The sequence below is a fragment of the Mesoplodon bidens genome, assembly GCF_964165515.1.
Source record: "Mesoplodon bidens genome assembly, chromosome: 10".
NCBI lineage: Eukaryota > Metazoa > Chordata > Mammalia > Artiodactyla > Ziphiidae > Mesoplodon > Mesoplodon bidens.
In genome coordinates, this window is record NC_138172.1 from 81,904,867 (window position 1) to 81,920,666 (window position 15,800).

Below are 15,800 nucleotides of genomic sequence, written 5' to 3' on the forward strand. Positions count from 1 at the left end.
CTAAACACCAAATTATACTTGGTTCCTGTGCAATACTCTCTCACATTACCTTGTTCTTTTCCTTTATAAATTCTTCAGAGTTTGTACTTGTATGTTTGTGAAATTATTTCATGTATGTATGCTTCCTCCTATTGGAATGTAAAGTCTTCAAAGACAATAAATGTATCTGTTTTCACATTACTTTAATACACTCAGAATGTAGTATGGTATGTATCACAGCATCACTTCTAAGTGACCATTTTTACATTATAGATTGAACTAGTAATTATATTTAATAAAGTTTGGGGGTTAGCCCAACCAGTAATAAAGTGAGCATTACTTTGCTTTCTTTTGCTATTATTCTTTGTTATATACACATTCTTTAGGGTTACATTTCTGAGAGGTTCTATGGTGTAGAACAGGATATGGATACTCAGTGTTTCTTAACTGCAATAAATATAAGGAAAACCTTAAAAACCAAAATAACTTCAAACAGAATGCTTCTCTGCTTATTTTTTCTTTTGGCTTTCCTGGAATATCTAAAAAAAACTTTGTATTATGGAACATTTCAACTATATACAGTAGTAGGGAGAATAGTACCATGTATCAACAGTCCAGTTTTAAAAATGATCAGTTCATGGACAATTTTATAAATCCACCCATTTAATATTAAATGCATACTGGATTATTTTAAAGATAATCTTAGACAATATATAATTTCATTGATAAATATTTTACTATGAAAATCTAAGATATAACAACTTTTTAGAAATATAACAGCAATGCCATTACCACACCTAAAATTATTTCTGATTGTCTCACAATAATTTTTTAAGTTATTTTGTTTGAATATGAATCCAAATAAAGCCTAGCATTTGATTGATATGTTTCTTCGGTTTTTTAAAATGTATAGTTTCTCTATTCTCTATTTTTCCTTGCAAATTATTTGTTGAAGAAATGTGATTTTTCAGTTATGTAACATTTTAAATAGTATTATATTAGATATTAATAAAGTCTTACTTTATGCATACAATCTGAATTAATTCAAATAACTCAAATAATTTTTAAAAAATCACATAATTAAAAAATCATGTTGTCTGATAGCCAACTTTGTTTCCAGTAATGTCATGTGGTGATCCTACTTCTTACTTTTAGTTGATGAAATGATTGCTCTTATTTTTTAGAGTTAAATTTTTAAAGTTTGTATTAATTTTTTATTATTTCTGATTTTTTAATATAAGGAACATGTTTTTTGTTTGTTTGTTTGTTTGTTTTTTGTTTGTTTTTTTGTGTGGTATGAGGGCCTCTCACTGTTGTGGCCTCTCCCGTTGCGGAGCACAGGGTCCGGACGCGCAGGCTCAGCGGCCATGGCTCACGGGCCCAGCCGCTCTGTGGCATGTGGGACCTTCCTGGACCGGGGCACGAACCCGCATCCCCTGCATCGGCAGGTGGACTCTCAACCACTGCGCCACCAGGGAAGCCCGGAACATGTTTTTAAATAGTGTAAGCTTATTAGTTTACAGTTAATTTTATTATACATTTATCAGTCATTAAGAGCAAAATAAATTCCAATTAGTTAATTTTAGTTTTCTATTGTATATTATTTCCAGCCCCTTAAACTATTTGTTATATAACACTTATTTTATTTATTTTTTATTTTAAAATTTTTATTTATTTTTAAAAATGGAAGTATAGTTGATTTACAATGCTATATTAGTTTCAGGTGTACAACATAGTGATTTGATATTTTTATATATTATACTTCATTTAAAGTATTCAGTAACTCCACTCTAGGGTATATATCTGAAGAAAAAAAGAAAACTAATTCAAAAAATATGCACCCAATGTTCATAGCAACATTATTTATAATAGCCAAGATATGGGAGCAACCTAAGTGTTCATCAACAGATGAATGGCTAAAGAAGATACGGTACTCAACCATAAAAATTATGAAATTTTGCCACTTACAACAACATGGATGGACCTGGAGGGTATTATGCATAGTGAAATAAATCAGATAAAGACAAATACTGTATGTTTTCACTTATATGTTGAATTTAAAAAATAAACAACTGAATGCAACAAAACTGAAACAGACTCATAGATACAGAGAACAAACTAGTGGTTACCAGTGGGGAGAGACATGTGGGGAGAGGCAAGATAAGGGAAGGGAATTAAGAGTCACAAACTACCAAGTATAAAATAAATAAGATACAAGGATGTAATGTACAGCACAGAGAATGTGACCAATATTTTACAACAACTTTAAATGGGGTATACTCTAGAATTAATTTTAGTCCTGCTATTTAAAATTATGTGAAGACTTGGGGCTTCCCCGGTGGCACAGTGGTTGGGGGTCCTCCTGCCAATGCGGGGGACACGGGTTCATGCCCCGGTCCGGGAGGATCCCACATGCCGCGGAGCGGCTGGGCCCGTGAGCCATGGCTGCTGAGCCTGCGCGTCCGGAGCCTGTGCTCCGCAACGGAAGAGGCCACATCAGTGAGAGGCCCGCATACCGCAAAAAAAAAAAAAATTATGTGAAGACTTTATGAATGAATGCTTTAACAAAATGCAACTAACATTGAATTTGCTTTCCTGAATACTTGATGAGGAAGGAGCCTGAGTAGGTCAGCATTTGTATATTTCTGAGCCACTGGTCATAATGCCATTCAGTATAACCCTATATTGCAAACACACAGACACACAGACACACACAGACACAGACACACAGACACACAGGCACACACACACCCTCCAAATTGTTGAATTCTTACTTTATGAATCACTGAAATTTACTTAAAATTTCCTATTCAAAGGAAAAAAATCCTATTGCCAAAAGGTCTTCTCAGCACATTTGTGCATAGTGAGGGACCTATATTTTTGTTATACTGAAATTTTTATTTTATACATTTGGGATCATAATTGCTGACATTTTCTTTAATTTTTAAAAAATACACTTTGTTTTAGAGCAGTTTTAGGTTCACAGCAAAATTAAGCAGAAGGCACAGAGATTTCCTACATATCCTTGCCTCCACCAAACATATCCTCTGCTACCATCAACATCCCCTACATTTGTTACAACTGATGAATTTACATTGACACATGAGTATCACCCAAAGTTCATAGCTTACACTAGGGCTCACTCCTGGTTTATATTCTATGGGCTTGGACAAAAGTATAATGACATGTATCTACCATTATAGTATCAGAGTAGTGTCAATACCCTAAAAATCATCTGTGCTTGGTTACCTACATTTTTATGATCACCTCTGGTTCAGGTTCCCTGTATTGACTAATTCCTACTCTGCATTTTTAATTATCCTCTTACTTCTACCTCACAGCTAGCTTTTTCTCCTTGAATCTTCCCTACCTCTTCCTCAAAGTAAACGTGCATAAATATCCATTTGCATATTACATACCTTGACTAAAAATTATGAGGCATAGGGGGGACATATTTTTTATTAGAGAGTAAAAAAATCCAAAATCAAATATTGCAACTTCTTTCCTTAAGAGTTCTCTTAGCAACCCTTTCACCAATGATACATCACTGGCAACTGTACCCTATTTATTCTCTCAGCCTAACCCAATCTCAGCTTTTCTTGTTCAGGAAAACAAAATCCTCCAATTAACATATGAAAAGAATTTATCCATAGCTCCATGTTTGAATCTCCTAACTCATTAAAAGTCTCAGGAAAACAAAAGTGCTTTCTTATGATATGATCTACTTTTTTAAAATAAGTTAATTGTGAATGTAACTAGCAATGTTTTCTTATGTATTTGTATAGTATGCATAAGGCACTTCCTATATAGCAAGCTTATTCAAATGCTGTCAATAGCTCTGCAAGGAAAGTATCATCACCCCACATAATGGATGAGAAAAATACAGCTCAGAAATGTTAGATATTTTCCCCAGTGTTACAAATTTTAACTACTAGCTATAAAGTGCTGAGTTCTGGATTTGGATTTAGGTTTCTTTGCACCAAACCAAGCTATATCATGCTGTGTTAATATTGTGTCTTTTTTCTCAATTACATTTTAAGCTCACTGATGCAGATGGCATGGACAGGGACAGTCTCAAAACTTTCGTAGTTGTTCCATGATACCACCCGAGATGCAATGTATGGACTTGGTAACTGAAGAATGGAAAGACTGAGACAATGTGCCTAAAACATTTTCAAAGGGCAAAATGACTCCAAGTCAAGTCACATGCACTCTCAAGAGTGAGGCTTTAGACACACTCAGGAAAGCCAGAGAATCCATCTGTTAATCCATTTCCTCCACAAAGATTTCCACTGGAGACAGTGAATCTGGAGGAGAATATAGCACTCATAGCTGCTGCTACATTATCTCAGTGATGTTGTCCTTCCTGGGATTTCTCTCTCATAGGCTCATGGTTTCCTTAGCTAGGAGGGTGAGGGGCAGGGGCTGGGGGTACTGAAATGTTCTGCTGTGCCTCATGGCAAACAAGGATGCACAGGGATTCAGTAAAATGACTTAGATTTATCTGCCTAGAAACATTCTGCAGCTATATTCACTCTACTGTCCCTGACATGCCATGTCAGGAAAGTGCGTGATTATCTAGCAGGAGTTCATGCAGGAGGTGAGGCAAACGACACCTGTGCTCTAGGGACCCTAAATATGCCTGTGGTTTCTACCCCATACCTTTTCCCATTGTTACTAACCCTAAGTAAGGACAAAGTTTTTGGTCCTTCTCAGATACCTGCATTATGTTGTATTCTGATCCTCTCCTAACTGACTTTCATTTCTTTCTCTGCCTAGGGAATCCTTAGCTCCTTAAGGGTGGGGAGGAGAAAGGAATGCTTTTACTATCCTCATTCATTCTTCACAAATTTAAAGTTCTGGGAACAAATTTTGACTTTTGGTGCCAAAAATTTGGCTTTTGGTACTTTTAAGATTCAAAATTCCTTTCTCCTATTTCTCTGTCATAACTTTTATTTTTATTTATTTATTTTGCAGTACGCGGGCCTCTCACTGTTGTGCCCTCTCCCATTGCGGAGCACAGGCTCTGGATGCGCAGGCTCAGCAGCCATGGCTCACTGGGCCCAGCTGCTCCGCAGCATGTAGGATCTTCCCGGACCAGGGCACGAACCCGCGTCCCCTGCATCAGCAGGCAGACTCTCAACCACTGCGCCACCAGGGAAGCCTCTGTCATAACTTTTAAAAGCTATATTCAGATGACTACAGACTTATTTCTTGGTTTTTGCATTTCTGATATAACAAATCTACACCATGGGAGAAGAGTATATATTATCTTCAATGATGCCTGAATTAGGGGGGTGGGTGACAGGGCCAAGAGTGGGAACAGAAGGAAGAGAGAAATAATAATCTCAGCTAAGATAACAACATATTATTAGTCTACACAGGTTGCTCCTGTGTTACTGGGCATGAAACATGATCTGAGAAATGAAATTAAGGGGCCTAAACCATAAGGGAACAAGGTCCTAGTCAGCCTCGAGATGAAAGACAGGAAAAGTTTCAATAAAAGGAGGATTTATTGCTTCCATGATGATACTGGATCAGGGTCACTAGGGATTAGGTAACTGGGTGGAATATGCCAGTGATCCCATGGTATGTAACTACTGAGAACAGAAAAAAATCATCAGGTAGTCAGAGGGAGAATTCCGAGGTATATGTGAGCTTTAAGGGATAAGCACCTTAAGTCCCAGAGAAGAGGTGAGAGGAGGAGTGTAAGAGGAGAGAAGCTATATGGAGATAGTTCTAGGTCATCTAGCGTGTCCACTCTTCTGCTCTGGTAGATGGGCAGTGCACCTGCAACAGGACAGACATGAGATTGATGAGTCCTAGGGGGCTTCTGTGCAATCATCATGACCTTTCCCAGTTCTCCTCAACTTTTCACCACATTTGAGTCCACAAACCTCTTCCCACTTTCTTCCCTCCTATACTGTCTCCAATGCTGACAAATCTGAATCCTTACCTTCCCTTCTAGGGTGCAACTCACAAGGGCCCTTGGTGTCTGGAGGGACCACCTGAGCGCAGGCCTTGGATGATGAAGACAGTGCCCACCACGATGCCTACGAGGCCCACAGTCAACCCCAGGGCGCAGACCACAGTCTCTGTCAGCTCTGACATAGGGGTTGGAATCTCAGGCTCTGCAAAAGTGAAGTTGTAAAACTCAGAATACAGAGTGTTGGTTCATGTGCATGTGTTTGGGATGGGGCAGGAGGTGTGGTGTTCATTCTACAAAGACTCAGGGCACCAGGCTTAGGGAAGAGAGGGAAGTATATCTTTAGAAACACTTGAAGTGTGGAAAACAAGCTCTGGACCGTGTGATTTAGGGGCTAAAAGGCAGGACATTCTGTACTTGATAGAGAAGAGAAAGTATCAAAGAGGTGGAGCTCGTACATACCCCAGTGTTTCAGCAGTGGCTTATCCAGGCCCCAGTGCTCCACTTTGCAGTCATAAACATCGTCATCAGAAGGGAGGAAGGTGAGATAACTGATCTTGAGGAAGGAAAAATCATTCTTCGGGAGGAAGCTGATCTCAGAAACACCCTCTGTGACTGAGTGTCCATTCCTCAACCATGTGATATTGATCACAGGAGGATAGATGTTGTCCACAAGACAGAGGAGGGTGTTGGGTTGATGCAGCAACACAGGGAACTTAGAAAACACAGTCACCTCAGGAACCTCTGTGGTGAGAAAACAGCACTGATGTGAAATGAGGATAGCTCTGCTCTGAGGTTCTGCATTGCATCCTGGGGGAGCCCTCCCACCAACATTTTCTGGTCTGACAGTGGAAGAGCTCTTGTTTCCCTTTTGCTTGGGAGATGCTATTCACTGCCTCTGCTTTATCCCCATGTTCTCTGTGGGCATGCTTGCTAAGGAGGGAGGTTGTGGGACTCCTCCTTGAGGGATTCAAGGAATATGTTATGGGAGTAGGGATCCTTATATTACATGGAAATATGTGATCTTTGAGAAGAGGGAGGATGAGGGTTCAGTAATTACTATGAGAAGGTCTGGAGACTCCTTGGAAAGGAGAGAGTTTTATAGAGTGGTGAAGGGTATCTCTCCTTAGGGGACAAGAGAGTGAGGCCTGGTATGAAACAATAGTTTCAGTAAAGAGAGGCAGAATGGTGGACACCTACCATTGGGAACACGGGTAAAGTTGGAGCGTTTAGTCAAGATATCCAAGTTATGTTTCCCCGCAGCTATGTTTCTCAGGGCACCCTGTGGGTCAAAACCTGCGAATTTGCTAAACACAGGCAGCCGCCAGACAGTCTCCTTCTTCTCCAGGTCCACATAAAACAGCTCATCTCCATCAAATTCTTGGGTGTACTGGCCAGAGGGACCATAAGACTGGTAGACAGTTGTGCCATAGGAGGCAACGTGGTCAGCTGATAAGTGAAGGTGAGGGGCAGGAAGGTGGAAAACAGAGGGAGAGGAAAGAACCATGTTAAACGAAGTAACAGAAGAAACTTAACTCTCAAACATTGTAGTCTTCACCTCTGGCACAGTCTGGAAGCAAAATTCCCAGCACCTGTTTCCTTCGCCCTCAGTGTTGGTAGCTGTCCTGTTAGAATCCAATCTGTCTTTCCACTATAACATGTGCTCAGAAAGGCAGAATTTTTACAGGCCTAGTTTACTGCTATTTCTTGCATGTCCAGCTCAGTGCCTGGCACATTGTAGGCTTGTGATAAATATCATAATGGAAAGAAAGAAGAAAGAAGGGAATGAATGATCATGGTGTTAGTTTACTTCCCTTTGCTTCATAAGTTTTCTTTCTCACTTACTTCTTTCATCAGTTAATAACACATTCATTATGGTTCCTCTCCCCTCAGGACTGGCTCAGAGCAGAACGTTTTCTATACAAGATTCATTTCTTATTTTATTTATTTATTTATTTATTTTGCGGTACGCGGGCCTTTCACTGCTGTGGCCTCTCCCGTTGCGGAGCACAGGCTCCGGACACACAGGCTCAGCGGCCATGGCTCACGGGACCAGCTGCTCTGCGGCATGTGGGATCTTCCCGGACCGGGGCACGAACCCGTGTCCCCTGCATCGGCAGGCGGACTCTCAACCACTGCGCCACCGGGGAAGCCCCGTCTTATTTTTTTTAAACCAAGGAAAAGCACACGGAATCTTATTATTTTAAAAGTTTCCTCTAACTGTTACAGGGTGTAAGAACGAGTATGACAAGGACAGTGACAGTATTACAAAACATATAAAGAGTAAACAATGGTTTTAAGTTGTCTGTTTTGTTAACAGTAGTGATCCTTAAAGGAGAGTGCTTGATTGCTTCTGAAGTAAGAAATGGAAGTTTTATTTTGGATTTCTGTTATTTCCCACCCCTATTTTTTTCTTTAAGGAGGTTACTAAACTTCTTTTTCTGACTCAACACGTATTTGTTGAGGACTCAAGGTACTGTTCTGCTGTTTTCTTCAAATGGACAATATACTTTTCTGAGGATGCCAAAGCAGAATGGCAACCAGTTCAGTTTGACTCTACTCAAGTAAGCCTAACTGGACAATTTTGTCCAGACACATACAAGCCTTTTATCATTTTCTCTTTCCTTTCTTCCTCAATTACTGAGCATCAACAGGGTTTCAGACATTGTGGGAGGCAAAGAGTAAAACATCAATCAGGCATGGTCTCTGCCGACAAGGAGACTATTGATTAATGGGAGAGTCAGGTGAGTAAAGGAGCAAGTACAGTGTACTGTGCTGAGTTCTGGGATGGATGTATCCAACATCCTCATCTGACCTTATCTATTAATCAAACCAAATGACATTATCCTTTCATGTTCCTTGGTCTGTGCATGGGTCTGTTTTTTTTTTTTTTCCCCCTGAAATGAAACTATATGTTAGGATTTCCTGGACACCTCCAGTTCATTATTTTTAAAAAATTTATTTATTTAATTAATTTATTTATTTTTGGCTGTGCTGGGTCTTTGTTACTGTGCACGGGCTTTCTCTAGTTGTATCCAGTGGGGGCTACTCTTCGTTGAGGTGAGCAGGCTTCTCACTGTGGTGGCTTCTCTTGTTGTGGAGCACGTGCTCTAGGTGTGCAGGCTTCAGTAGTTGTGGCTCGTGGGCTCTAGAGTGCAGGCTCAGTAGTTGTGGCACACGGGCTTACTTGCTCCACGGCATGTGGGATCTTTCCGAACCAGGGACTGAACCCGTGTCCCCTGCATTGGCAGGTGGATTCTTAACCACTGTGCCACCAGGGAAGCCCCAGTTCATTCTTGAAGTTTCTGCTTAGTTACCAACTTTTTAGCTAAGTTCTCTCATTACACATGTTTTTGCTCACATTATAACCTCCAACCTCTCCATCCCAGTGTCTTGCGTTCAAGTCAGTCTATTCCTCATCATTACCCAGCATGACCCCTTGGTTGATCACTTAAAAGGCCTTCCAACATAGCCTCCTTATCCCTGTAGTGAATATTCTTGACTCCTTTTCAATCATGAATATGTGCAATTATTCTCTTCATCGGCTACTTGTCCTGAGTTACCAGCACTGAAGAACGTCGCACTGCTTTGCCAACTGGAACCAATTCACGTTGACAGCTTCAGCCTCAGCTGCGTCCATTGCCCTGCTCAGCAATACTCCTTCTGTGTTTCTGCACCATTTTCTTAGCATTACTAATCTTAGTACACTCTATGGGGCAGATAGCATGTCTTTTCATTTTTGCATCCCCCAAACTTAGCTTGCTGCGTGTTCAAGAATGTGTACAAAATGTCAATTACTCTTCTTGAGGATCACAGAGACTTCGGGGAAGACTGACAAGCACAGAGGTAGCAGAATTATATGACAATCAGAATCAGCAGTGACCAGGGCTGCAGTATGATTGGGATCCCTAAGCACTGTTGCTTAAGCAAGTTTTCCTCCACAAAAATATTAAAAGTCATATTTTATGGCCATACTGGTATAAAGACAAATGTAATCTAGGCTAAATTAAAAATTAAAACATTTTCTTGTACCCTAAAAGTTCATTTTTTTTCTAATTAAAATAATAAAATATTTTCATGGAGCCCTATAAGCACTGCAGGCCCTTGGCCTGTGTCCCCTGTGCCTAATGGGGAAGTCGAGCCTGACCAGGACACTCTAGTGTGACGCTGAAGAAACAACATTTAGAAGTGCTCTGGAGAAATACGTGAAACTTCCACTACCACACACAATTAAAATGGGAGCAGCCATGGTTAGCAAAGTTGCTGAAGATTAGAGTACCCTCTATTTCACTTCCCTTTTGAACTATCTGGCCTTTCTACTTGGGTTTTTACAAACTCACTCAATGTCTATAAAATAACAAAGATGTGGGCCAGGGATGGATCCTGGAAGGGAAGGAAGACGAAGGAATGTAAGAAAAGAGGGTGGAAGGAGGGGGACAGCAAAGGCAGAGGGACCTAAGGGACCAAATAAATAATCTGTGCTTGCCCATTCTTCTTGAAGGACTTCCTTAGATGGGGCGAAGAACTGGTAATTTGGGCCAACAATTTGAAAACAATATAATTTGATTCATCAAATTTCTTATAATAAAGTTCTCAATTTTAAAATAAAAATAAGGAAATTTCTTACTTTGTTAAAGAAAATAAAGCAAAGCTACACTTGTAACGGTAAAACTAAAAAAAATAAGAATAATCTTTGACATTTGTGTGTCTTAATCACTTACAAAGCATTTCTACACACCTCTTTTACTTGGTTATTTGTGAGGTGACACATATGAGGTAACTGAGATTAAGTGAGGACCCTGTGGTAAAACGCCTTGTGTAAAGGCATTCTGCTGGGCTCGCTTACCCTCTCCCCACCTGTGCCAGATGACAGCATGGACATGTATATAGATCTGAGACTGAAAAGGTCACCCTTCTTTGTATCTACACAGTATACAGAATTCATGGAACTATTTACCCCAAGATACACTTTAGGAGAAATATACAATAAGCTTCAAAATTTGCTCAGAGAAATTTGGGAGCCATCGTTCATAAAATTTTAGTAACGAAATATCCACTTATGGAAACATTTCTAATCTTTGAGGCAATAATGAATGAATGCCCTAGAGCCCTCCAGGACATATTCACTGCATCCAATAACAGAAACAGGATAATGTCCTTGGTGAACTCTGCAACAGCACAGGAAGCAAAGAGAGTGGGTCTGGACTCTGGTTTCCTGCAGGAGGAATGACTATAAGTTTTAGATTTGCTTAATATTGAGAATGCTTTGAGGAGTCGCTATTATTTCTAGGCCAAACTCTATCTTTTTTTCCCTCCAATTCCCTGTTCCCCAACTCTAGTCCCCACATCCCTCAACCATGCACTCACCCTCAATGTCTTCACCTCCACAGGGGCTCATCATGGTGGTCAGGGTGAGGGCCCCCAGAATCAGAGCTCTGTTCAGGACCATCCTCTTTTAAGGTGGTCTCAGCAGTGGCCGTTCTGAGTTGCAGAGCAATGACAAGGGCTGAGCTGAGAAGGAACTCTGTAGACACCCAAACCACACTCTGCCAGGTCAGGATTTGGCCAATCAGAAAAATCCCCTATGATGACACCTCAGTTGCCAGATGAAGACTTTGTACTAAGAGGCCTCGAAGGAACTGGGAAATCTGGTTCTGAGGTGGCCTCCACTCAGAGTGGACCTGAGGGAATTTTCTATGAAAAGAGGGAGGGTATTAAATCAGAGTTTTCTCACACATGTGTATGCCTGCTGGTGACAAGAGGGCTGGGAATTTCTGAGCAGCCTCGTGGACAGATGAGGTCATCAATAATATGGTGTCCGACAGGATCTTCTGGGCTATAACTTCCAGGGTCTCTCCCCTGAGTTCGTCCCCCTCCATGGCAGGCCCCACCTCCTCCCATTTCTCTTGCCTCCTTACGTGGGTTAACTGTCTTTCTCTTTGTTTCCATAGTGCATATGGAATTCTCTAAATATTCAGTTGAACCAAGTGATTTCTGCTGGTGATAGCCAAGGAATACCTTTGCCTTTTCTACTTATAGGAATCCAGTTGAGTAAATTATTCTTTTTGTACTCTCAAAAGCTTTTATTACCCAGGGCAATAAAAGTACTTGTAATGTCATGTAATGCTGCCTAAAGTAACTGCATGATCTTTCATTTGAATTTTTTCCCTGTCTTGAGTATTCTTTATGCTCTATATTTTGGTGAACCTATCTACTTTTAAAGGAATTTGGGGAGCATTGATTACATTAAAGAAAGCTCTGGCTAGCATGCTCTATAATTTTTTTAAACTTAAGAATGTCAAGTCAAATATTGAGGGTAGAATTCAGGGAATTGTTCTGACTTAGAAAATTTTCTTCCTTTAATCTTCTGGATATTTTAATATTCTTTATCCTGCCACATTAAAACCCCAGGTATTTGTGAGGGACTAAGGATTGAGCTAAAGTCAAAGACGGTTTTTAGAGGGGAACTTATTTTTTCAGAAGAACTGATTTTCTGTGTGCTATGGAAGTCACAGGTTAATGGGGGTTCTATTTAGAATCAATCACCCTGTCCCTGTTAGATGGCCCCCAGTTTTTCAACACTGTCTTATCTCACAGTGACAAAGACTATAAAGAAGAGTGAGACAGAAAAAGCCCTGGCATCTGGGAGCTGCCTGGGACTATTAATTAGGCCTTGGTGTTGCCAGGAGCTGGCCTGCAACTCACAACTAGGTTTTGGTGTTTTCTTGCTGAACATAAGCAGCGTCGTATAGCAACAGCATCAGACAGCCATTCTGTGACCATCAGCCTTTCTGCTTTGACCATCAAAGCAGAAAACAAGGCCACTCAGTAATCATGTCTCAACACAGACAAAACATGAACTGTGTCCAAATCACAAAAATGACCAAGCCTACTTCTCCCCTAGATAATATGAATGACCTCTGCCTCTTTCCTAATTACAGCTTTAGCCTCAGTATAATCTTCCTTCCTCCTAGGGAAGATTTATGAAGACGCTGGATTACAGAATTACCCCACCTCACCACCCACTTCTTGACAGAATCCAATTAAGAACAAAGTCTCTGTTTCTTAAATCCTCCTCAAGATCACCTAACACAAGCCCAAATCCTATAAGAGTTTGAGGGGCTGTTTCATGTGTTGCCTAGGCTATGGTCCTCAGTTATTCACTCAAACATTAACCTAGGTGTTGCTCTGAAGTTATCTTATAGATGTGATTAAGGTCCAAAATCAGTTGACACTATGTAAGAGAGATTATTCTAGATAATCTAGGTGAGGCTGGACGAATCAGGTGAAAAGTCTCAAGAGCAGACCTGAGGTTTCCCTGAGGGGAAGAAATTTCACCGTGGGCTGCAGCTTCAGCCTGTGCTGAAATTTCCAGCCTGCCTTTCCTGACAATAACCCTCCTTATGGGTCTTGGACTTGCCTAGTCCACCCCACAACTGTGTAAACTAATTCTTTGCAGTGAATCTCTTAAAAAATCTCTCCGGGCTTCCCTGGTGGCGCAGTGGTTGAGAGTCTGCTTGCTGATGCAGGGGACATGGGTTTGTGCCCCGGTCCAGGAGGATCCCACATGCCGCGGAGCGGCTGGGCCCGTGAGCCATGGTCACTGAGCCTGTGCGTCCGGAGCCTGTGCTCCGCAACGGGAGAGGCCACAACAGTGAGAGGTCCGCATATCGCAGAAAAAAAAAAAAAAAAGATCTCTCCAACAGGTTCTGCTTCTTTGGTTCCAACATCTTCATATTGAGATGCCCATGATTCCCCATGGTGAGTTTATGAACAATAAAACCAACTTGTTCATCCATGGATGTGCTTCTGATGATCCTTGGCTGAAGACGTTAACAGCACTCTGTTAGATTATTGTGAGGAACATAGACATACTGCACATGGAATGAAAAATTCCCACGGCTCTTTATACTTGTAATAAATTAATATCATCCCCATTTTACAAGGAGGACATCAAATTTCAGAAAGGTGAAAGAATTTGCCCAAAGTCACACAACTGGTGAGTGCAGAGCTGAAATGTGACAAGGGCAAGCCACAAATCCCTGTGAGGGAGGGAGGGGGTCTCCTGCGTGGATTCAGAATACAGTGTCCTGATATAATTAGGATAAATATTTGACCCTACAGGTGGCCTTATCATTCTTTCTAGTCTCTCCCATTATGGACCAAGAGAAATTTTGAGGTTCTACTTGAGATGTGCTCCTTTTACCATGCAGCATCCTCCTTTCTATGCAGAAATAACATGTTTCTATTCTTTTTTTCTGGATCCAGACTCACCTGCTTTATATCTTAAATAAATCACTTACAGTTTGGCAAATGGTCAAAACTTTTCTTGATGGTGCTTTAGAATTTCATCTACTAATATTACAGTTAAAAGAATTCAACTCAAATTAGGAAGTTAGGATGTTAAACACTCAGGATCAGGATTGTATCTTGGATGGGAAGTTGAAGACCAGTTTTAGATTTCACATCCAGTGGGATGCAGGGGAAGTCCAAGCAGGCAATGTTACTAGCTAAGAGATAGAAGATGAGCTTTCTGTCTTTAACTTGATTTTGTGTCCCTCCTCTTCCTGCAATCACGCAATAAACCTTGTTCTAGTTGCTTCTGTCTTCAGGTCATAATTTTAACATAAAGTAAAATTATTAGTGAATTAAACTCAGAGGAATGGTGTACCAATTTGACAAAAACCGATTTGTTACCTTTGTCTAAAAGGAAAATAAAAGACTCTTTTCATAAATTAATGGTGGAAATGAAATTTGCAGTTTAAAATATTAATTTAGACCAAAAACTTTCTATTTTTTTAACATCTTTATTGGAGTGTAATTGCTTTACAATGTTATGTTAGTTTCTGCTGTATAACAAAGTGAAACAGCTATATGAATACATATATCCCCATATCCCCTCCATCTTGCGTCTCCCTCCCACCCTCTCTATCCCACCCCTCTAGGTGGTCACAAAACACCGAGCTGATCTCCCTCTGCTGTGTAGCTGCTTCCCACTAGCTCTCTATTTTACATTTCGTGGTGTATATATGTAAGTGCTACTCTTTCACTTCATCCTAGCTTACCCTTCCCCCTCCCTGTGTCCTCAAGTCCATTCTCTACGTCTGCGTCTTCATTCCTGTCCTGCCCCTGGGTTCATCAGAACCTTTTTTTTTTAGATTCCATATATATGTGTTAGCATACGATATTTGTTTTCTCTTTGTGACTTACTTCACTCTATATGACAGATTCTAGGTCCATCCACCTCACTGCAAATAACTCAGTTTCGTTTCTTTTTATGGCTGAGCAATATTCCATTGTATATATGTGCCACATCTTTATCCATTCATCTGTTGATGGACACTTAGGTTGCTTCCATGTCCTGGCTCTTGTAAATAGTGCTGCAATGAACATTGTGGTACATGTCTCTCTTTTTTTTTTTTTTTTTGGCGGTACACGGGCCTCTCACTGTTGTGGCCTCTCCCGTTGCGGAGCACAGGCTCCGGATGCGCAGGCTCGGCGGCCATGGCTCACGGGCCCAGCTGCTCCGCGGCATGTGGGATCCTCCCAGACCGGGGCACGAACCCGTGTCCCCTGCATCGGCAGGTGGACTCTCAACCACTACGCCACCAGGGAAGCCCCATGTCTCTTTCTGAATTATGTTTTTTTCAGGGTATATGCCCAGTGGTGGGATTGCTGGGTCGTATGGTAGTTCTATTTTTAGATTTTTAAGGAAACTCCATACTGTTCTCCATAGTGGCTGTATCAATTTACATTCCCACCAACAGTGCAAGAGGGTTCCCTTTTCTCTACACCTTCTCCAGCATTTACTGTTTGTAGATTTTTTTGATGATGTCCATTCTGATCAATGTGAGGTGATACCTTATTGTAGTTTTGATTTACATTTCTCTAATGA

The 15,800-nt window shown here is 40.9% G+C and overlaps 1 protein-coding gene across 1 annotated transcript; it reads right to left on the reverse strand.

Moving 5' to 3' along the window:
• Positions 1–5,473: 5,473 nt before the first annotated feature.
• Positions 5,474–11,407, reverse strand: LOC308624498 (SLA class II histocompatibility antigen, DQ haplotype D alpha chain-like). Its single transcript, XM_081247757.1, has 5 exons — positions 11,273–11,407; positions 7,106–7,354; positions 6,368–6,649; positions 5,936–6,110; positions 5,474–5,769 (listed from the first exon to the last, which is right to left on the reverse strand). Exons 1-4 carry the CDS (start codon positions 11,352–11,354, stop codon positions 5,956–5,958), a joined length of 768 nt encoding a protein of 255 aa, XP_081103883.1. The 5' UTR covers positions 11,355–11,407; the 3' UTR covers positions 5,474–5,769; positions 5,936–5,955.
• Between the last annotated feature and the right edge of the window lie 4,393 nt (positions 11,408–15,800).

Coding starts and splice junctions, on each gene's coding strand:
- LOC308624498 (XM_081247757.1), bottom strand. CDS start 11,354: ATGGTCCTGAACAGAGCTCTGATTCTGGGGGCCCTCACCCTGACCACC. Junction 7,355..11,272: donor TGGAGGTGAAGACATTGAGG/GTGAGTGCATGG, acceptor TTCACTTATCAG/CTGACCACGTTGCCTCCTAT. Junction 6,111..6,367: donor GCCACTGCTGAAACACTGGG/GTATGTACGAGC, acceptor TCACTTTTGCAG/AGCCTGAGATTCCAACCCCT.